At 48.6% G+C, this 22,294-nt stretch overlaps 2 protein-coding genes across 6 annotated transcripts in view; one reads left to right on the plus strand and one right to left on the minus strand.

Annotated features, from left to right (window-relative positions):
- The window catches only part of LOC144113010 (uncharacterized), a 79,196-nt gene extending 65,546 nt beyond the window's left edge, over positions 1-13,650 (plus strand). For all 4 annotated transcript variants that reach the window (XM_077645876.1, XM_077645874.1, XM_077645877.1 and 1 more), the window contains one exon: positions 11,530-13,650. In XM_077645876.1, coding sequence (XP_077502002.1) covers positions 11,530-11,532 — 3 coding nt within the window. In that variant the 3' untranslated portion in view covers positions 11,533-13,650. The remainder of the gene's footprint in view (positions 1-11,529) is intronic.
- A 320-nt stretch (positions 13,651-13,970) lies between these two features.
- LOC144113011 (uncharacterized) overlaps positions 13,971-22,294 on the minus strand; it is a 30,058-nt gene continuing 21,734 nt past the window's right edge. The window contains exons 1-2 of one of the 2 annotated variants that reach the window (XM_077645879.1): positions 17,416-17,497; positions 13,971-16,830 (exon numbers count right to left, since the gene is read on the minus strand). In XM_077645879.1, coding sequence (XP_077502005.1) covers positions 14,614-16,740 — 2,127 coding nt within the window. In that variant the 5' untranslated portion in view covers positions 16,741-16,830; positions 17,416-17,497 and the 3' untranslated portion in view covers positions 13,971-14,613. Of the gene's footprint in view, positions 16,831-17,415; positions 17,498-22,294 lie in introns of those variants that run through there. The other variant, XM_077645878.1, reaches the window with a different exon arrangement.

The following is a 22,294-nucleotide window of genomic DNA, read 5'->3' on the forward strand; positions in this document are numbered from 1 at the left end:
GCACAGCATGTGCTGAAGGCAGCCGGCAGCAGCCATCGGCGTCGACTGTGGACAACAAATATGGTTGTTTTCATTAATTCAAGTAATGTCCGAAAGTATTTTTAGCTAAAGCGATTTAAAATCAAATATTGATGGCATAAGAGGAAGCAGATGCAATTAGCGGGAAGTGCCGGTCCTACGCAAAACCTTTCCCAAGCAGGCAATATAGCATCAGCGGTGCTATATTGCCAAAGGAGTAAAACTACAATTTATGAGGAATATTCGTAATATTTAAAATAAAGGAGTAAAACTACAATTTATGAGGAATATTCGTAATATTTAAAATAAGGAGAGCACAATGGCGTTTTATGCTAAGCAAACAAGCAGTACTGTTTGCGCACAGCTATGTAAACAACCCCATGCAGCGCGGGGCTGCAGTTGTGGTGTTCGTCGCATTCCTAGGCCACAATGCGCACGCGCAGTAAACGCTAAATGACGTACTGTTATTTTCAAGCACTCGTGTAGACGGCAGCGACTATTCATCGGTGCGGGCAGTGAAAGCATTAAAGTCGCGTAGGGTGTTGCAAGCGGCTTGGTTCCTGCAAAAGGGTTCTAAGAGCTGAAGGGAATGTATGTTTGACTTACAAATGCACACATGCAGTGGGGAACTCATCTCATTCGGCAGTTTTCTCTGCTCCTTTCATGCCTCAAGGTTACTTTAGTGCCACCTTGTGATTATTTGAGCTTCATTATCGAGCCGATGAATAGCGGACAAGAAATTGGTATCCAGTTAGAAAACGCCACGGCTTTCACGGCACACATCAGCGAAGGCATGCACGGCACGTGCCGCTTTTCACATACGGGAGCACTTGACGGCTCAAAAGAAACCACACTCATAACATAAAATTAGCATGTTTGTGAGCGTAAATAATAAAGCAGGGGTCCATCGATTTCTGTTTCCTCAACAGTCGGAAAAAGGGTGCTACGGAAAAAGGGTGAGGGTATGCCCCTCTGACGTCAGCGATCAGAGGTTGCTAGACCAGCAAGCAGTTCGCAGAAGAAACGGAAAAAATTCGTTTGAAAAATATTTTCCGCACAGAATCAACTGAAACTTGGGGGAACTTTAATTTAACAAGTTGAGAATTAAATGCGATAAGCAGGGTATGCGTGAAAATAGGCTGTCATGGCCCCTTCAAGGGGGGAAGAGGGTTTTAGAAATAATTTTTTATTAATGAAGTCACAATTATGAAATCTCCAGGGAACATGTATTTTTGCATGCTGGTTCCAAATACAGCATAGACCGCTTATAACGCATACCGCGGGAGGCTGGAAAATCTGCATTATAAGCGGTACTGCACTGTAACCAAAACGTAGTTTTTCCATGCATTCGCATTTTCAGAATGGCCGCCTACTTTTCAGAATGCACCTCGCAATGCATCAGACACACAACACTGCTATCACAGGCAACAATGAAGTTTATTTGATCTTTTTGTCAAAGCGTCGTAATGGATGAAAGAAGGACGTTATTTTAGTCTGGCGCTGTGATTAACTGCGTTGCTAATTAGTTGTCTTCAAAAACAGTGAAGCACTTGAGCGCTTGCTCGCTGAGGTTTCTCTGAGCGTAGTAGAGGCATAGTTTGTTGCAACAGTCGAGCATGTCTTTGCACAAAACTTCTGCTGCATGTTCACTCACTTCGTCGGGCTCATCCTCGAATAGAGGTTCATCGCGACTATGCACCGCTGCCACGATGTCTTCATTTTATCTATGGCGGCTACTTCACACTTAACACCGTTGGGGCTGGCGACGCCGACGCCGAGCTTTTCTCATGCCGGTCTTTGAAACGCTGAATACAACCGTTCAGTGGTTTGAAACCATCATGCCCCAAAATGTTAGCAAGGCACCTGGCCTTGGTTTGCAATATCGAGCCACTTACAGGAGCGCTCTGGGCGCGGACCTCAAGAAACAGTTCCAACAAAGCGCTGACATCTTCGTCCTTTGACGCACGCATCCGCTTCCTTGCAAGCGCCGTGTAGTCTTCCTGCAGGTGTTGTCGCTACTTGTCGCTGTTCTTCCAAATGGCAGACACAGTAACGTCGGCGACACCATATTTTTGTAGCTACACTGGGGTACCAGTCGAGCATTTCACGGTGCATGGGAGAGGCCAGTTGTGCACATGCACCGCTACCATAGCAACCGGAGGGGAGCAAGGTGCGGCGTGTGCTTCGCCATTGCCGCGGCTGCGCACCCGCTCCACTGGTTGCAGCCGAGCGTGACGTCACGCGGAGGAGCAGTGGTGACCAGACAGACCCCACAGTTGTGCCGCGTTCTTCGTTGCTGCCTCGCCGCACGCCGCTCTATTACCCGAACCGCGCGTCGCATGCGCAGTGTTGTGTATAAAAGGCGGAGATGTAATGGGCGTCTGTATCACAATGTTTGACATGCACGCAGAGAAGGAGAGTCCAGCCGCTGCTAAACGGCGGTATAGACTAGAGAAGATTAACTATTCCGATCTTGAGGTTGTCGCCTGGCAAGTGGCTACTCAACAAAGAGAGAATGAGCGTCAGAAGTTGAAGAGAGAAGCGGAGACGCCCGAACAGAGAGAGGAACGCCTTGCCAAACAGAAATGCCAGACTGCCGAGCGTAATAGACGGTGCATAGTGCCGAGATGGAGCCTATGGAAGGCATCAGCCAACGGGAACCAACAGAAGAGGATGTGAAGGCCCATTGTGTGACTGATCACACCATTTGAGTTTCCGAAAAACAACCTCAGCCAGGGAAACGTACTTCTCGCTGCGTATATCCTGGCATAGCCGAGCTAAGCCACTGCCGATTTTTTTTTTTCCCACTGTAGCCTTTTCCAAACCGCTCTCGACGTCTCTCATAATGCTCTGCTTGGTTTCGAGAGTTTGCCATTTCCTGAATTTCGGAGGAGCAGACGCCATCGGAACTGAAGACAGCTTAGGCTGGTAGACTTGCTCGCGTTGTCAGCTGGCACTTCGCGCCTACTGCAGGCGCAAAATATGTGCCGTACTGCATCACCACCTAATGAATAAAATGGTGATGAAAGTGGCGATCATAGATCAAAGGATCAATGACTGCACATTCTCGACATTTCTGACATAATTTTGCTGCAAAATATATCTTAAAAGCGCTGTTACATGGACTTTTACAAGATAACCAGAAAATAACAGGCTTGGACTTAAAAAATCAAAAACCGTAAAAAAATTGGCATAGATTGAAAAACCTTGAAAAATTAAAAAATAACGAAAAAAGAGAGTAGCAGCAGGATTTGAACCAAGCACCTTCCGACTACCCGCTCACGACCCGCCCCTTTCCACGCATATGTTCACACCCCAGTGTCATTTTTTTATGCTTCGCCCCCCTTGCACACAGGCGCCGCAGAGAATCCACCGCGACGGCTGACTACCACTGCACGTGTTCGGTCCATTTGTGTGTTGGCGCATATTCTCTTGGTCACTAAACGTATCATACGATCAGAATTAGTTGTAATTTTGAACGATCTTGGGAACCGGTTAATTGGAAGAATAGCAGTGCAACTTGAGACATTCTTGTTGCTCACAATTTTAAGCAAGCGCGTTATAGACACCCCTTATGTTCAACTATCAAGAAGCAGCTGAGCATTTGTGCGCATATACATGGAATCGTCCACTTCACAAAAATAATACAAATGGCTCAAAAACCTGCAGAATTCATGCACGGCACAGAGTTCGACGCTCACGGCATAGTATCCCTATTCTTCAAAAAAACATTTATGCCCATTGAATTATTTTCTTCATCTTCCTCAGCTGTTTCAGCAGCAAAAATTTTGCTACAGTATCCTTTAGTAAAATATTACACCGCGTGAGAGAAAAAAAAGTAGCAGTGTGCAAATGTTTGAAACTTAAAATAATTTATGAATAGTATTTGCCATTCTATTTGATTAATACTGCATTTTCACCATTCGAACTATGCGAACTTCTTAAACATTCAGAAATTGCATATTTTCTGTTCATCTAAAATCGCAGCAAAACATTGTGACATTTACAAACGGCAGTATGTTGCACTTGTTACACGAGTTTACTAGCCCGCACGCGGTAGTGTTGGGCCTTGCTTATAATCAGTGCACTGCTGGTTATCGAGAGCCGCCATGGTGTGGGCCCTGTGCACTCGTGGGTCGCATAACGAAGCGCAACACCACAAGGCACGTCATTGCATCATGCCACGATGCAGCAGACAACTAGTAGCTGCGTACCTGACTAGGAGCGATTATCTCGTTTTTGATACTATGACAGAGACGCGGCATGCACAGAAGGGACCTGGCTGGGGTTGGTCTTCAAAAGGGGCAAAGGTGCAGCCTGCATACACTACTGTGGTTGTTTCGCAACGGCTGCTATGATTATTCTCATTTTTCGTTAGTTAGGCTAGAGAGAACAACGACGATAAACCGTACGACAGAAACATTGGGTTTGAAGCCAGCCCGCACTGTAGATGCCCCAACAGGGGCACTGGGCATCTAAAGCCTGGCCCGCATTGAACGTTTTTCACATGCGAAAACGTGCCACACATAAGCACCCGTGGCACGTTTTTGCGTGTGAAAAACGCTCCATACGGCCCAGGCTTACATACATGGTTTTGTTTTCACGCTTTCCTTTCACAACAGCATTTGGGCCCGTCACGAGGCTTGCAGTTCAGTGAAACCAGTATGTGGGAGTTACCCCTTTTTAGGACAGCTCCTTTTTACTTGCTTCAAGTGCCAACAAATGGACAGCAGTGCACCTACGTACCATATTTATATTTGTATGCTGAATACTGCTGAACTATCAAACAAAGCATTTAGTGTTTTTATCTCTTGCTAATAGTTGTAGTACTCGTTAGCGTTTCATGAGTTTCTCCCAGGGCAGGTGTATACAGTAGCCGACGGATAATTCGGACTCCAATAATTCGGACTTCGATGAGCCACCGTCAGTCACCTTATAGAAGCGCATACATATTCGCGACAGATATTTCGGACTTCAAAAGTCCGAAAGTTTGATTTTCCGGACTAATTTCAGTCGCCTGCGGGCCAATATCGGCTGTCTCATCCGCTTTTCGCCGACGCAAGAGGTGCCATCTTATATTGAGGTGGATTTACACTGCAGTTGGATTGGCTTGACATACTTTCGATACCTCATTTTCGCCAGTAGAGGTCTCTGCGATCTCTGAAACTTTGAGGTGGCAGCCGGATTGTCATCGCCACCAACTTGCTTTTGTCGCCTACGTTGTTGCGGGCAGTTATCGCTTGTTGCCTACGTTGAAAATTGATTGTTGGGGGAAGGAAATTGCACAGTGTGCAGACACCTGAACCGCACATTAAGGGAAGGGATAAAGGAGGGACTGGGAGAAGAAAGGAAGAAAGAGGTGCCGTAGTGGAGGGCTCCGGAATAATTTCGACCACCTGGGGATCTTTAACGTGCACCGACATCACCACAGCGTTTCACCTCCATCGAAACGCAGCCACCACGGTAGGGTTTGAACCCGGGTACTCTGGATCAGTAGCCGAGTGCCCTAATCACTGAGCCACCGCGGCCGGTCTCATATGTTCACCATCTGCCATTTCGTCCCTTGGGTTTCTCTGACCGCGTTGACCGAGTGGTGCTTAGTCTTCACGAAGTTACATCCGTTCGCCGTTTTGTGATTGCGTCCGGCGGTTGCACCGCTTGGAATGAAAAGTGAACGAAAAAGTCTTTGCGTGTGTTTGACGAGCAGTGCGGTGCACGCTTGGGTTGTGGACAGCATGGCCCTGGCAGTGCCGCCAGGTCCGTCAAAGAAGCGTGGGAAGTAGTCAACTAAATGCCGTGACCTTGCTGTCTAGCGTGTACAGTGAAAGCACAACTTTGGCGCAAATACAAGCGCAAATACAGGCGCAAATAGTCGCCAGCAAGAGAAATTTGCCTCGTGGTAAAATCAGTGACATTTTTAAGCCAATTTCATCTCAATAAAGTGATTTATTCGTACTTCACAGATTTTTCGGACTGTTCGATTATTCGGACCATTTTTCAGGTCCCTTCGAGTCCGAAAAATAGGTCGGCGACTGTAGTTTGATGTGGTCCATATTGCCAGGAAAAAGAAATTTTTAAAAACTGTTAAGGTTGTGAGCTTTTTTCATCAGTTAACTGCCTTATAATACTTCTTGAAGCAATTTTCAGTTCTTTTGCAAGTTTTCTTGTATATTTGTAAGACTGAGGTATGGATATCTACCACATTTGATGCCTATTTATGAAGTCACTGGTACAAATCTTTACCCCTCTTTTTCTGGAAAAACAAAACCAGTGCTCAAAACGGCTTGAAAGTGATGTAACACTTCTATGCATATGAGACATGCATACAGCTGGCACCGTATACAGTAGAATCTCGTTACTACGAACTTCACGGGACCGCCGAATTGAATTCGTTATTTTGAAATATCGTAGTACTGAAAAACCATTATTTTCATGTCAGTAATGCATCACAAGAACTAAAATTACGTACCTTTGCAGCAGATTTACGTGTTGGTAAGTAAATAATAAACGATAACGCTGGGCACAGTTTAACTACAATTTATTGCTTGAAGAAGTCTGTTATCTTCTGGCGAGCAGATGACAAGCGCTGCAGGACGAATGCCTCCACATCCTCGACCTTCCTGTGCACGTCATCGGGGACATCTTTGCAGCGCCCGAGGAATGATCGGGTATTCTCTAGAAAGACTAGGACATCCGAGCCGGAAACGATCTCTTCCTCTTCGTGCGCTGATCTAGTGTCGGCGTCGTCTTCGTCGCTACTACATTCTTCTTGCTCACGCACTTGAGTCACGATGTCTGCGGTGGTGAGCTCCGCGGATGTAGCTGCCGCGCTGTCGCTGGCCACATAATTCGAAAGTCGCTGTCCACATAAGTTGCTGTCCACGGTAGTTGCCAAGCCGCAGACGTTTTCTTGAGGGAGCCAGCTGCGACTCTCGATGTAGTTTTATGATCTTGTCCCGATCTTTGAGCATGGTTGTCATTGTTGACGGCACGATGTCAAGCTCCCTGCACAAGTCCACTTGCTTTTTTCCAGCATTCAGCTGTGACAGAATGTCCACTTTTTCTTTAAGCGAAAACTGGCGTCGCTTCTTTAAGCTAATGCACAACACAATCACAGCACCGATAACTTTGCAGATCCTACCGTTCGCTGTCAACGTGGTGACACTGCGTTCAATAGGCTTACGACTATGGCGCAGTATGCGACCACACGCTGGATGATGGATGGATGATAATGGCCTTACCTTTTGTATCGGGCGGCAGCTTGCGCCGCCTAGCCTATATTCATTCAACGCGACACTCGCGTTGATGCCGATGCCACTGGGGCTGTATCCGTTGCAACGGGTTCCCCAGCGCATAGCTGCTGCTTCGGATGATGATGATAGGCGTCATCTTCAGGGATTTGGTAGGAAACTTCGTAATAACGAAACGTCTTGCGACGATTGCGAGATTAAATTGCATACGTTATTCTGAAATATTCGGTAATCTGAAATTCGTAGTACTGAAAGTTATTTACATTGAAAATATAGGCATTTTGGCGGGGATTTAAAAAAATTCGTAAATCTGAAAATTTCGGTAATCTGATGTTCGTAGTAACGAGATTTTACTGTGAAGGGTTAAGCGGAATATGTGTCGTCATGAGGGAGTGTGCAATGGATGGTTCCACTCTCATTACAGCTCAAGTTGCTGCTCTTGTACCCGTTTCGCGAGCAGTCTTGTTGTATTTTGCCCTGTGCCTTGCCTCGCCGATAATCCATTGCTGACTTCACTCTTCCAGTAAGGTGGAATGTGACCGTATTACAATGCTTCATGACAACATTCAGTTGGCTCCTTTGTCATGTGAGCATTAAGTCAAACTGCCGCTGTGGTGGCTCAGTGGTTATGGTGCTCAGCTGCTGACCTGTAAGATGTGGGTTCGATCCCGACCCCGGCGGTCGCATTTCAATCGAGGCGAAATACTAGAGGCCCGTGTACTGTGCGATGCCAGTGCACGTTGAAGAACCCGAGGTCGTCGAAATTTCCGGTGCCCGTCACTACAGCGTCCCTCATAGCCTGAGTCGCTTTGGGAGCTTAAACCACACAAAAACCAAAAAATATCAAAACATTAAGTCAAACTGGAACATTAGATTTTTTTTCACTGAATGCAGCTGTTGTCCAAAGGGTTGTGGATAAGGTATTAGGCTACAAAGTAAAGTTTATTGCTATTACTACCACGTGGTTCCCCCTGCCTTATTAATGCCTGGTAGGCCTTTAAAGATAGTCAGTTATGCCGATAATGGATGAAACCAAATTTTGCTTGCAATATCTGTCTTTTCATAGCTGCGTTTTGTGAAAAAACCTTTGTCTTTAGTTTGAACTACCGGCACTGATATTCGAAGTTATTCGGGACTATAATATTAGATTCAGTTTGCAGCCAATTTTTATTTTCGTATTCACTTTGCAACCAATAATTTGATATTCACACACCTTTAGAAAAAAGTTACAGCACCGCACAGCACTTCCTAGGCGTACCATTAAACTTCGTGATGTCCATCTTTAATTCTTGCTTTTGAAAAACGACCCTTTTTTGGGGGGGGGGGCATGAAATGGCCTTACTATTCTGCCCAGCTGGGATTTCAAATGTAGCTGGTATCACTGACTTCATGAAGAGAGCTCTAGACACTTAGAAAAGTTTCATAAGTCGTGTCCGTGTCTTTGGGCGCTGTGCTGCAAGGACCTTTAGTTTTTGGGTAAAACCAGCCTTTACCAGATTCTTGCACCCCGAAAAGATTTCTTAAAAATTGGCTATAACCTGATTTCTACCCTTTCCAACTAACTTTGTTTTACTGTGCACAGAGCCAAAGACACTGCACGAAATTTAGCATACTTATTACAGAATTGTTTGAAAAGTCTATTAATAGTTTTAGACTTATTTGTGTGCTTTTTATTTGTGACTGTGCTTAATTTCAGGCCAAGTTCGAACAGTACGTTCTGAAAGAGAGAGTCCAAAACACGAGTGATAACCAGGTTTTCTTATTGGCATTACTGTATCAAGTGCTAACGTAACATCCTCCAAAACTCTTCTGCGTTTGAAAAGATTGCTTTGACATTGAATGAATGTTGTCGCAGTGTACGAACACTGGTAGGAAAGTCTTGCAAAAACATGGAAGTGCTGCACAGGAGATAGTAATGTATGCAGCGAAATAATGAATTAGAAAAAAATATACAGTCAAACCCGCATATATCGAACGCACAAAAAAAAACGGAATTAGTTCGATATATCGTGTAATTCGATATAGAACGTTTAAAGAAATTGACAATGTACAAAACGCACCTCATCAAGAAGTGTTCTTTAATTCCTAAAGACATGTACGGCGTGCATATTAGCGCGAGAAATAGTAGCCGATCGTCTTCTGCTTTTTCGCTTTGAAAGAATTGTTTAGCATGCACTTTTCAATGTTGTCGAGTGACTGAGAACAGCCGAGTCTACAGCCTTCTATGGACGCGCAGTGGCGACGAACAACGCTCAGCGCATGAAGTGCTTCAGAACACGTGGGCGGGTTGGAACTCGTTGGGTCCTCGCAGTTACCGTCGCCAGCGAGATCCCTAGCCAGGTCGGCAACAATATCTTCGTCAGCGAGCTCTCCGGTAGTCGCAACATCGTCGTCAACGGAGACAGTCTGTAGCTGCAGTCCCATCACAAACGGCACCTGGGAACTCTGACAGCTGTGTTAACAAATCGTCAAGTTCCTCGAGTGGTTCATCGATGTCGAGGGGTTCATCGCAACTTTCAGTTGAGCTGGCGCCAGCCTCGCCGGAAGCAGAGACTCCACAGTGACGGAAACAATTTCGAATTATTTCTTTTTTGACGTCATTCCACGATGCATTCAACATCGTTATTGCGCCCAGGAGGTCAATTTTCAGCTCCCTGCCAGTGCGGAGATTTAGCAATAATCGTTGCACAAGGCGCTTTCTGTAGCCTGCCTTCAGTGCACGAACGACACATTGATCCAAAGGCTGCAGCACCGACGTTGTGTTCGGTGGCAGGAAGCGAAGCTCTATGTTGCTGACGCTGACCTTACAATGGTAAGCAGAACAATTATCAACGAATGAGCAGACCTTTCTGCCTTTGCTTACCAGGTCGTCGTCCCAGGATTTCAGCCTCTTGCCAAAAACTTGTGTGTCATCCAAGCTTTTCTGTTGGACACATAGGTCACCGGAAGAGAGAGTGCATTCTTCAGGCACCACAGCAGTTTGCTCTTGCCAATCACAAGTGGTCGAAGCTTGCTCGATCCATTGACGTTGGTGGCGAGCAACACCGATACTCGGGCTCTGTCAACTTTCCCGCCGTGGGACTTATCATCACGACACGCCAGTGTTTTGTTGGGCAGCATTTGCCAGAACAAGGCTGTCTCATCGCCATTAAATATATCGCGGGGATGATATCTTACCGTGATGCCGCTCCGATTTCCGTCAATCCATTTCTGCACGCTGCTGACGTCCACCACGCGGCTTTCACTGGTGACAGCCCGGCCGACAATGCTGTGGCGCTCTTTGAAGCGCTGCAGCCAACCTGGACTGCCTTTGAAGTTGGGTCTGTTCAGCATGAAAGCGAGATCCTTCGCTTTCTGCTCAATTATGGGGCCAGAAACAGGGATGTTCCATGACCTGACATCAAGGAACCACTTGTACACTGCTGCCTCCACGTCTTCATATGCAGCCGTGCTTACACGGCGGGTGCCGGTAGCACCAGGCCTCTTGTCCGCCTTAGCCCTAATGTCGGCCTTATTTTTCAAGACCATACTCGGCGTGCTTCTTGGGATGCTGTATGCTGCGGCGACATCCGACTTCTTTTCTCCACCTTCAACTCTTTTGATAATCTCTATCTTTGCAGATACATATTGTCAAGTTCTGCCGTTTCACTGCAGCTATCTCATTAAACAGAGCGGACGAGCACTATGTTCCAAGGACGCAACTTGCAACTGAACTGTGGGCAGGCACACGTGCCACGTGGCTGTGACAGAGCGAGAGATGGGTTGAACCACTTTTTCTAGGGGGTGGCTGTCTGAGGGAGGGAGAGCCGCGCCATACACACGCAGTTGGGCTAAACCACTTTGGGAGGGGAGTGTCGGCAGCTGGCCCGGCTGCCGCGTGGGAAAGCCAATTTCTGGGGAAATTTTGCGGTGTTGAAGTTCGATATATTTCGTGCGGCTGCTGTTTTTATTCAATTTAACCATACTTTTTCCTATATGTTCTCATTGTAACATTACGGTGTTCAGAAATTGTTCGATATACGGGGTAATTCGATATAAACTAGTTCGATATAGTTGGGTTCGACTGTATATATATTTTGGTAAAAGTTTTGCAGTGCAAGCTGTCAGTTCGGTACATTGTTTGCAAAATAATGTGTAAGAAGTAGACAGTTTTACAGTGTGTGTGTTTTGTTTCCATCACTCTTATTGCAAGTCTGCTTTGTGAGTCACAGTACATAGCACGGCTTTGCTCATGGTGCATTTACTTTTTTTGTTCTTTCAGTGATTTGGAGCCACCACTACAGCTGTGGAATTGGAGGCTCACTGTTGAAACTGCCTTGCACTGAGCACAACTTTGTGGCCAGCTGCACGCCTCCTAACACTGGGACCAAGTCATATAAATGATCAGTCATTCTTTGTGTTCACTCATGCTTGTATTTTTTTTTTTGTTAAAGGGGCCTGCTGCTCAAACTAAGCAAATGAGTCTTTGTTTGTTGGGTGCAGACAGTAGGATTTGTCATCAGGTTTTCTTGTAATTCCCTCTGTGGCTTAAGAAAGTTAGCCTCAGCATTCTTTTTGCGTGGTGAAAGTGGTCACTGCGGAAACACCACATGAGTGCACACTTCTGCATACATGTAACAGCCCCATCTGCTTTGCTGTCATTATCTGTGGCACCGACTAGAAGTTCTGTTTCTGCACATGGGTTATTTTCTATCACAGCGATTGAAAATGATGTATGACTGCGATAGTAGCACTTGCTCCTGTTGGCTTTCTTTTCCGGTGCATTCACGTCCACTCATCGACTGGAGACAATCCAGATCGGGCTACACTATTCCATGAAGGCACTGATCCAAAATGAGCAGCAGCTCACGATGGCTGTCTTCTCATTTGTTTTGGTGATTCGGATGCATAGAGTTTTTCTCAATATTGGCCAGAGAGGAAAGTGGTTCCACCGTCAAAGCAAATCTCTTAAGAGCCCTTCATCCAGCGTGTGAATGCCAGGAAGATGAGGTTTCGTGTTTGGCTTGGCTAGTGTTGGGCTGAAAAATGTGGATTCTACCTCGGAGTCTGTAGCTGCTCTTTTCAATGCCCTCCTCTGTGTGCAGGTTAAATGCTGTGTTTTTCACTTCATCAATAAATGTAACTTAAGTGAAAGTTCACTGTTAAGCTGCTGTGGAAACTTTCATAGGTTTTCTTCCAGGTTTGCCTTGAGAAGTGTTGTATTTGTACGGCTAAATCCGCATTTTATGCCCAGCAGTAGCCAGGCCAAATATAAAAACTCACCTTGCTGGCCTTCCTGCACCTCTGCATGGCGGATGAACTATTGCAGTGCCACTTTTTCCTCTAGGTAATGTTGAGAAACTCTCTTATGGTTCGGGTAAGGGCAGCCAGGTACATTATGCAAAGCCTAGCAGTATCACACGTGCTCCTGCCATTTGCTGGCAATCTACTTTCAGGGAGAAGCAAATTCATTCATATTACTTGTGCAAGATCCTGTAAATTGAACTAGTGAGCACCATTTGGAAATGCCATGATGTTTGACCATAAGTTCAGATTAATAGGAAAGTTCTCATTTTCAAATATTTAAAATTCTCTCTGTAATAAAAGTACAACATGAATTGCCTGGTAGCAAATATTTTTTGTAAACTATTCCCAGAGTTTGAACATTTTCACATCTTTATTCTGTTTCCAACTTTTTATTGAATAACTTCCAGTTATGCACGCCTATTAGTTGCAACATGGAGAATTTGCCTTGTGAATAGCCGGCATCAGTTCGAAGAGTGCTGCAGGGCCCCTTTAATGCCTAAGTTTTTGCTTTCGTTTTGGGTATAACAGATCAGTCTTGACCGCTGTGCCCTTGCTGATACACCCTGGCTGTGATAGTAGTAACCAAACCTGTTTATGGTTCTTTGTTTTAGATTTTGATTTTGTGACTAATGTGGTGCTTAGTCATTGAATTTTTGCATATCATTTACTTACATTTGCTACCTTTCTTGCTCAACTTTATTTTACGTGTTAAGAGACTGTGTGTGTTGTTAGCTGTGTGTGTTGAATGGACTAGGCAGTCCAGATTTACAGTTCACAGGGTTTGCTCTGGCTGAGACAATCGAGTACCCGTGGCCTTGGTAGTCAATGCCAGTTTTAGAGGAAAAGCATGGTGCTCCAGTATGCAGTTTTAATCACATGTTGGTTTTTACTCCGAATACTATGCACCTCATTTGTACTAACAGCTGTTACACACAAGGTCTACAGTCTCTTGCATTGTTCTACACTGTATCCAGCTAAGGCTGCTTTCTCTGCAATTGTTCATTGGGAGTGCCCTTGTGTTTGTGCCTTGTCAGGATGGCATTTATTCAGCTTCATAGAGTTGTACTTTGTTACAGAATAAAAGTATTGAATTTTATGGTGCGGTGTACGAAGAACGTTACTTGGTTTCTAGGCTCATGGCAGCTGCTGCAGCGGCCCTGATATGCTTCTTCTGAGCACTATGTTGTGGGTTCTATTCTCATTGGTAGCAGCCACATTTCAATGAAGGCTAAATGAAAATGAAAAAAAAAATGCTCATGCTGTCAGGCTTAGGCACACATTAAAGAAACCCAGGTGGTCCAGATTTACCCAGAGCCCTCCGTTACAGTACCTGATAGACCTTAGTGCTGCTTCAGCACATAAACATCCACTTCGCAACCAGGATTGTGGCAAGCAAAGGGACAGTAATACAAAAGTTTATGGAAGGAATTTATTAGCAATGTCAGCACCATTCGTGGAAAACGCCAGTTGCTTGTTCCTTTTACCCACCACCACACACGCGCGCACAGACCCATGAAGGCATTCACTCGTAGCAGCTTCCAGCCACGCTGCATTTCTGGTATGGCAGTACGTTTTGAGTAACTAGGAGTTCCACAACCTGTCCCAAGAGGCACACTGGAATGATAACATTAATTCAGAACTCCATGTTAGAGTTCAACAATGTTGCATGTCTATTTACAGTAACAAAGAAAAGTATTTAAAAAAATATCCAGTCAGCTGCAACAGGGGAGTAAACAGCAGACTGACAGGTCAGTATGTCTGGACTAAGGTGTCTGGGTTGGGTCCCTTGCACAGACACAGGTCTCTTCATCAAGAAGGGAGCTTTCGATGTTGGTGGTGATGTTTGTGAGAAGCTGGCAGTCTAGCAAATTTTCACCACAAGGGAATGTATGGCATTTCTGTCCCCTCAGCTTTCCATTCTCTTGCCGAGGACTCTGAAAGAACACTTGTGGTGCAATGATCAGTAGTAGTTCTTGTACTCGTTGACTGCTCTGGCCACTGAGCCTAGCACTGTATGCCAGTGGCTTGCTTCTCCATCGCCCACCAACATCGACACTAGTCATGCATTCAGTCCAGTAGCTGATACTTCCTCGGGACTGGATGGATCAGCGATAAGGGGCAAATCCCTATCAACCTTGCTTGGCTTTGCACTACTCTCTGGTTTATTCATGGTGACCTCATTGTGCTCTTCTGATTCTGTTGGTGTGGTCTGTGCAGCTGTGGGTGTGGTGCTTACAACCTTCCCTCTCTCTTTGCCAACTGTTGTGGTCGTGGCCTCATGACCATGGTCCCTCTTGTATGCTCGCTCATCATCGATTGTGTGAAACCTCGGATCACTTGGTTTCTCCTGACTGGTTTTACTTCCAGGGTAGTCCTCATTGCTTGGTTTCTCCTGACTGGTTTTACTTCCAGGATAGTCCTCATTGCTTGGTTTCTCCTGACTGGTTTTACTTCCAGGATAGTCTTCATTGCTTGCTTCTGTTGTTGCTTCTGTGGTTGTTGATGGGTCTCGGGATCTTTTTTCTGGAAAAATTGTGGGTGTCATGCCATCGCGCTCTTCGTAAGGTTCCGTGTAAGTGGTGCTCATCAAAGTTGTCTCTGCTGTAGTCATAGCCATGGTTGTTTCCTCAGTGCGATACGTTCTGGGGTTTGTGGTGACCTCGTCGGGACTCTGTGTGGTACGTTCTACTGTTGGGCCAGATGTAGGTGCTTCCCGCTCAAGGCCACCAGGAGTGGTGAAGTCCTGTGAGGGGTCCACACTGTAGAAGGTAGTAGTAGTAGTAGGTGTTGTAGGTGGTATGGTTTTCTCACTGAATGTCGTTGGTTCAACAGTAGTCGTCGAAGTTGTGGTCGATTCTGTTGTGGTTGGCTCTGTTGTGGTAGTGGTGGGTTCAGTTGTCGTGGGTTCCGTTGTTGCGGCCGTGGTCAGTTCTGTTGTAGTTGTGGTGAGAGCGGTTGTGGTATCGACTCTATCTGCACGCTCCTCTGGCTTGGGAGGTTCGTTTCGTAGGCTAGAAGACGTTGGCGCTTCCGTGGTGGTGGTCGTCGTCGATGGAGGAGGGTCAGTCACGATGTGCGAGTGAACCTTTATACGGAACTTAGGGTCATAGCGCGGGTAGTCTGGAGGGTAGTGCCTGTGATGAGGCTTGAAGTGTTTGTGGTGCGAGTCATCCCAGCTAGTGGCGTACTTGTCCCACGCTGTTGTGTCCGGTTTCCAACCGCCAGGGGGTGATTGCCAGCTGCCACTAGAGCTGTAGTGTTCCCAGCCACTAGCCGCTGGCTTCTCCCAGCCCCCCGACGACGATCGTTCCCAGCCTTCGGATGGTGGGCGCTCCCAGCCCCGCGTAGGCTTTTCCCAACCGCTGGGCGGGTATCTGTCCCAGCCACTGGAGTGGTGTTTGTCCCAGTCGCTCGTATGGTGCTTGTCCCAGCCACTCGAATGGTGCTTGTCCCAGCCACCAGAATGGGGCTTGTCCCAGCCACTGGAGTGGGGCCTGTCCCAACCACTCGAGTGAGGCTTGTCCCATCCACTAGTCGCGTACTTGTCCCACCCAGAAGGTGGCTTCCAGGTTGGCTTCTCCCAACCGGTGCTTGGTTTCTCCCATGGGAAGTGCTCCTCAGGTTCGGGCGGCGGTGGCCTCTCGAGGGGATCCTTTGTGCCGCTCACGATGCGTATCTTGGGGCTTACGTGCAGGCGGAACTTGACGGGTGGAATGCGGATCTTTGCGTCCACGGTTTTGTAGTGGGGCTTCTTTTTGATGTGCCAGCCATCGGGGCCGTGACTGTGGCTGTGTCCGTGGTCATCCCACGAATGGCTGTGGTGGTGGTGGTGGTCCTCCTCGCGCGCTGCAGGGCGAATCTTGATAGTTACCGCGCCATGTTTGGGTTTTGGTGGGTTCCACGGCTGCGGCTCCCAGTGGCTGGGCGGGGGCACCCAGTGTTCCTCGGGGGGCGAGATCCAGGGCCCCGAGCGTGACTTGCTGCGCGGGTAGCTGCTGGCCGGAGCCCGGTAGGGCGACTCTGGCCGCCGGTAGGAGCGCGGCGGTGTCAAGCTGTAGCTTGGCTTGAGATGCTCGGGCTCCTCCTGGTAGGCCGAGCTCCTCAACGGCCGCGAGACGGCCTCGTAGAGCGGCGCCGATGCTGCGGCGGTGGCGCTCGGCTTGTTGCCGAACGGCGCGAACAGCATGCCCAGGAACTGCTTTGTCGCCTGGTCCGAGAAGTCCGACTGGCCCCGCGCCGCCGTGGCCGCTAGGGCCACTAGCAGGAGGGCTTTCACCTGCACGAGATATACCACCATTTTAGTTCTCAGGCCATGTCTGATGTTAAGGCATCAAATTTGAGGCCCCCTATGGGCAACTGTCTCGGGCTTTTCTGTTAACGGAAAACATACTGCTCCGTGGAAAGTACGCGATGCCAACAGGCCTTCGTCAAGGGGGCTTTTCGCACTCCGCTGGCACGCAGATTCACATTCAGTGCTGAAAGCTACGACCGTTTTGAGTGAAGTTTTGGAAGAATGCGTCAACTCTGCCTAACTTAGAGCTTCTTTTTTTCAGTTTGATGTCAGTAATTCGAACTCATCTAATTCGCAGTATCGGTTTGTTCGATCTGGCGATTTGGTCAAGTAAACATTACATGTATTTAAATAAAGGGGAGCGCGGTCAGGCATAATTCGAACAAATGTTTGGTCCCCTCGAGTTCGAATTGCCGAGATTAGGCTGTGGCAGCTATGGGAGGTGCACAAACTCAAAATTTATCGCGCTTTAGTGCAGTGAAAACAAAATCGAACAGTAATTTTACAGCTTATGTGGATAAAAGCAAACAGACAGGGGCAGTTGTGACAGTTTCATGTGTCAAAACGTACATTTTAGCGAGCAGTATGCAACTTTCGTTTACTTGCAATGTACTCCGAGCTCGTATTCCAAACATTCGCTGCATCATCAAACGCGGCTACGTTCACGAATTCGGCGTTAGGGAGCGCGGCACGCGAGCGCATGGTCACGTGGAATTCCATGTTTCGCGCGGTTTCTTTTCAATGCGGAAAAACTCTACACAGGTAGTACGGAAGCTCCGGCAGACGTCGGATACGATGGGGATTATCAAAAGAAAGATATAAAAGTTCCCCAACCCGTATCATTAGGTTTAATCAGTCATGAGTGGAGTGTGATGGCGCGGATGCAAGTAAACGCCGCACTCTGCATCATCCGTGAGTTGCCTAACGGGTGCTGGGAGCTCCAGCTGGAATAGGCGTGAGTGATATTGAAATGCCCAAGTCGGCTCCTCTGGCCGCGCCCGTACTTTCGATTTCGTGCGCCGACTCTCAAAGGGGCAAAGAGGAACACGGCGTGCTTATTTTTCTCGCCTCGTTGCGCCTCTCCTTGGAGGTCAGGAGGCCACGCGGTGCTCTGGGCTTCGCGCGCGACAGAAAAAAGCGTTTCGTGCTGGATCGAATCGCGTCCCGTCGCGGCGGGGTTGCTTCGTCTCAGTTGCGTTCCCTTGTCGCCGTCGCATCGCTGTCGTCGCGACGTTGGCAGCGGCTCGTTCCGTGGTCCTGGACGGTGGGGTCGGCGGAACGGCGGCCCTGACCGCGGGGGCGCTGTACGCAAAGCAGGGCGCGCTGGCACCTTACCGGCTGCAGCGAATTGTCGCAGTCGTGACATTCGTGCGCCGTATGCAGCAACAGTCATTAGCGCTTTGCTCTCGCTGAAGCTGTGTATACACGAGATGAAAGCCAGTTTAGCGCGTGCCCTAGGGACGCCTTCTTTGTCTGGTCGCCGTCCTCCCGAGGGCGCGCAGGTAGATGCTCCAGAAAAGAAACGATCTAACGGAGCGTTCATTCTTCGCCGTTCCTCACGTGAACAAGGTTTTCGCGCCATGCTGCAGATCGGCGGCGAACGCGTTGCGCCTGTAGCGTCCGCAATTCAGGTTTGACCCGGCACCGATACACGCCGAAGGTTCTTATTTTAGGCTGCGCGTTCTTGGCGGACCTCACCCGGGGGGAAGACGGAACGTCGGCGGCGACAGCAGTGAGAGAGACCCCGGCTTCGGAGAGCGCGCGCACACCGCGGGGTATGTCCGTCCCGTTCCCGCAAGCACCGAAATCACCCACTGCCCCTTTCCTTCCTTGCTTCCTTTCTACTTTTTTCCTAATAACATTGGCGCAGGGTAACGGGTGGTAGAGTCGATTATTCTCCGTTTTCGTCGTCGCAGCCCCCCCAATTAAAAAAAAGTCCGCCTGCAGCTCTTTTACTATCAAGTGCAGGTGCTTGAGGAGGAGGTCCCTTTTTCCTGGTGCCTCTGCAGCGCGCTCCCTTGCCCCCGCGACAGTCGTTTCCTCCCCGAGATTCGAAGACGAAGAGCAGTGTTGATTTTTGTTATCGTTTCCTTAGTTTCGCGGAGGAAACCCCCAGCATCGGACGTGTCATTGTTCTTATCGTCGCGGCCGCGCGCAAGTTGGTCGCCGCGTCACAACCCCCGAAAAGACGTCTATATGGCCCGCGCAGACTACGAGTACTCTGTATACGGCGACGAGGACTCGATAATCGCCGCTTACCTAAGGGTGCAGCTCGACCTGCTTCGCTTCTGTCACCCTCGCCTTCTCGTGGCGACCGCATGTGCGCGTATCTGCGCCTGCGGGATGCTGTGCAGCCTGTGTGTGCCTTTTGTGCTGTGCTCTGGGACGCCCCTGCGCGATCCAATGACGGCACGCCGAACGTGGCTCGAACGATGCATACGCTCTTTCCGCCGCTCTCCCTGTATTTTTCCGGTTTTTCTTAGATCTGGGATTTTTCTCCTTTTTTTTTTTCGGGCCGGGCACGCGGCGCTAAATAGCGCGTGCTCCTCGGACCCGCCGTGGCGATCCGGTCCACATACGTATATACCGTCGCCTGCGTTCGCTCCGAAACGGCGAATGCACGCGCTCTGCACGGGTCGAGTGCCGAGTAAACTAGGACCCTGCCGCTGGATGCACGCACGAACGGCAGGTGGCTGCGCTGGCGCGAGCTGATTGCGCGCTTGCAGTAGCTGGCGGCGTGTGCGCAGCGGGACAAATGCGTCTGGCAGCCGCGCCCCACCGCTGCGGGGCCGAGCGGCATGCCGACTCGTTTCGATGGACTTTGTAAACGCACCTTTGCGCGCGTTCTTTTCCGCGGACCTCGCGCGATTCGGATGCAAGGTGTTGTTTTACCCCTGCCCAGGGGTCCAGCTAATTTTTTTGGGCGTTTTTCTCGAATTATAAAGGGGTTTTATTTTGTGATGATTCTTACCACTCAGACTACCACTCATTTGTCCTTTTACCATTGGCAGGTGCGACTTGTGCCGCCAAATGACTGACAGCTAACCAAGCAATGACATTCGCCAGTTCCGGTATCGAAGCCGGGGCTGGCCAATGGGAAGGAAGCAGAGGGGCTAAACTGCGACAAGAACCGTGGCTAAAAACAGCTGTCTTTAGTATTATTGGTAGTGTGGCCCGGTCTGAAAGGTATTCCGTGCTAGGCGCGCCAACGTCTTTGCTCCGCAAGTGCGGTGTGTAAGCCGCCGCGGCCAAGATGACGTGCATCAAGAACTGAATCGCAGCGGAAATAACACGAACACAGCTTTTTTTTTTGTTACTTTCGCGCGCCCACCAATACTTTCCCGCTGACTGGTCCACACATTCTGAGAAGTTTATTACCGAGCGTTCGGACCACTCCAGGCAAAGGAGACACCTGAGTTCAAACGCGCGCGCTTTTCGAAAATGCTTCATTTTCCCGGAAACGCGAAGCACATGGCAGCGAACCGGGTACGGCTAAAGGCGCTCACGCCTCTTCGCCAGCGCTGCGCGGTCCGTGCCTGGCACTCGTCGCCGCCGATTGTTCAGCCCTTTCGGTCTCACTTCGCTGCTCGCTTCTTTATTAAACTGGCATTTACGCAACCGTCATGGAAAAGGATGATTCGTTAGCTATCCCATCCCGTATACGTTGATCGGCCAACGAGCGCGTAAAGCTATACTGCCACGAGCACCCGAGCACAGCCCATCCCCTTCCGCCTCTCGTTTCTCCCCTGGTTCTCTCTCTCTCTATTTACGAATAAGATAATAATAATAAAAAACGTCTGCTCGCATCCCCGTAATGCGAGAGCCGCTCTATTTTTAAATCTTTGTCCGCGTTACGCAGGTCGTCCCCTTGTGCGAAATATTCCAAATTCTTCCGCTTCCGTTTCGCTTTTAGCCGCAAGGGGGGAGGGGGAGGGGGGGGGGGGGCATGGCTAATGCGCACATGGCGGTGGTGCGAGCGCATCCCTATGGCGAATCTCTCGTTGCGCTAAGCGCCAACCTCTTCAGACTGGTTCTTCCTTCGCCGCCCCCAAGTTCCGCGCGTAAATTGTGCCGATAAAATAAGCGAAAAAAGGCTCTTCCGGAAGAAGAAGACAAGAAAGCGGGGGATGCGCTGCGAGTGCGTCTAGGCCACCCCGAGTTTGTTTTTCTGCCCACCACAGGCCTCGGCTGGCTTTTATGCACAGCGATTGCATCGATCTCTCTTGTACACAGGCGGAAGTCCGACCGGCCATGCGGTATGCAGCTGCTGAGGCTGTGCGCGTAGCGGTCCTTGCGTGGACCTGATCAAGTGGTGTTCCCGATCAGCGCGCCGCCGTCTTTTATGCGCACTTCGCATGCTGGGTGAAAACGCGACCGGTCCGACATTAAAGATACCGGCTGGCACTGGGCGCGCTAACGCGTTTGCGTGATGAGGAGGCGGCCAGTGATTCGAAGAACCGGTCGCTGTGGCCGGGTTGTACATCGCGGAGTGTGTGCAGATGAAAGGAACTCCTCGTGTGCCCGGGACAGCTCGCCCGCTCTCTCCCGAACGCCTTGCCGGAGCCGCCACGCTATGATTGTGACGTTTTAGCGCGTTGTAACCGGCTGCTCTGTGCAGAGAAGACAGTGTCGCAATAATCGCGAAGGGAAACATGCGGCATTAAGAACTTACCTCCGGGCCAAGTTACATCTTGCTTTTGTGACGGGTTACATCATTGGTACGCCTCGTTTTGTAATTCCAAGATCGGAAAGTGAATGAGAGAAACATATGAACTCGGATCCATCTGATGATTTCACTAAATGTCTATAAACAGCGTACGATCTTGCTCCGACTTAGTTGGCAGTTGGAATGTTTGTGGGTTTTGGAGGTTTGCTTGGCAATCAGGCAATCTTTCAGTTTTAGGGTGTTATGTTTGTTATGTGATTTAAATCGCAACAGCTGCGTAACGCGCAAACCGTGTAATCGTGGATATCCATCGGACGTCCGCGGGACATCCGTTCCAGATCCCTGAATTCCATCGAGGAAATCCAAAGGTAATTGTTTCGGCTTCCACTGGGCGCTGAAACCGATATTTGGTTCCTGTGGTGAAAATAAATTCCCGTGGATACGCCAAAAATATTTCATTCTTTAGTTACATACACATGTTTGCTTAATGAGCCTGTCACAGCCATTTACGCGTAGTCGGATAAACAGCACCACTCTTTGTCTGGTGGACATAGCGCCAACGAAATTTCAACCCTCCATTAGAGCCAATTAAGTGTTCGAAAAGAACGAGCGAACTTTTGCAAATAAATTTTGTCAGAGAAAAATAAGGCGCATGTTGCATGCAGCTAACGTGTCGTGTTTCTCGGCTATTTCTCAGCTATCTTCTCGGCTGTTTATTCGCTGCGTTAAGTGCTGGAAAATATTCACGTGAAGTTTATGAATATCCGTCTGAAACAGTGGTCA

Source organism: Amblyomma americanum, chromosome 1, assembly GCF_052857255.1.
Source record: "Amblyomma americanum isolate KBUSLIRL-KWMA chromosome 1, ASM5285725v1, whole genome shotgun sequence".
Taxonomy (NCBI): Eukaryota; Metazoa; Arthropoda; class Arachnida; order Ixodida; family Ixodidae; genus Amblyomma; species Amblyomma americanum.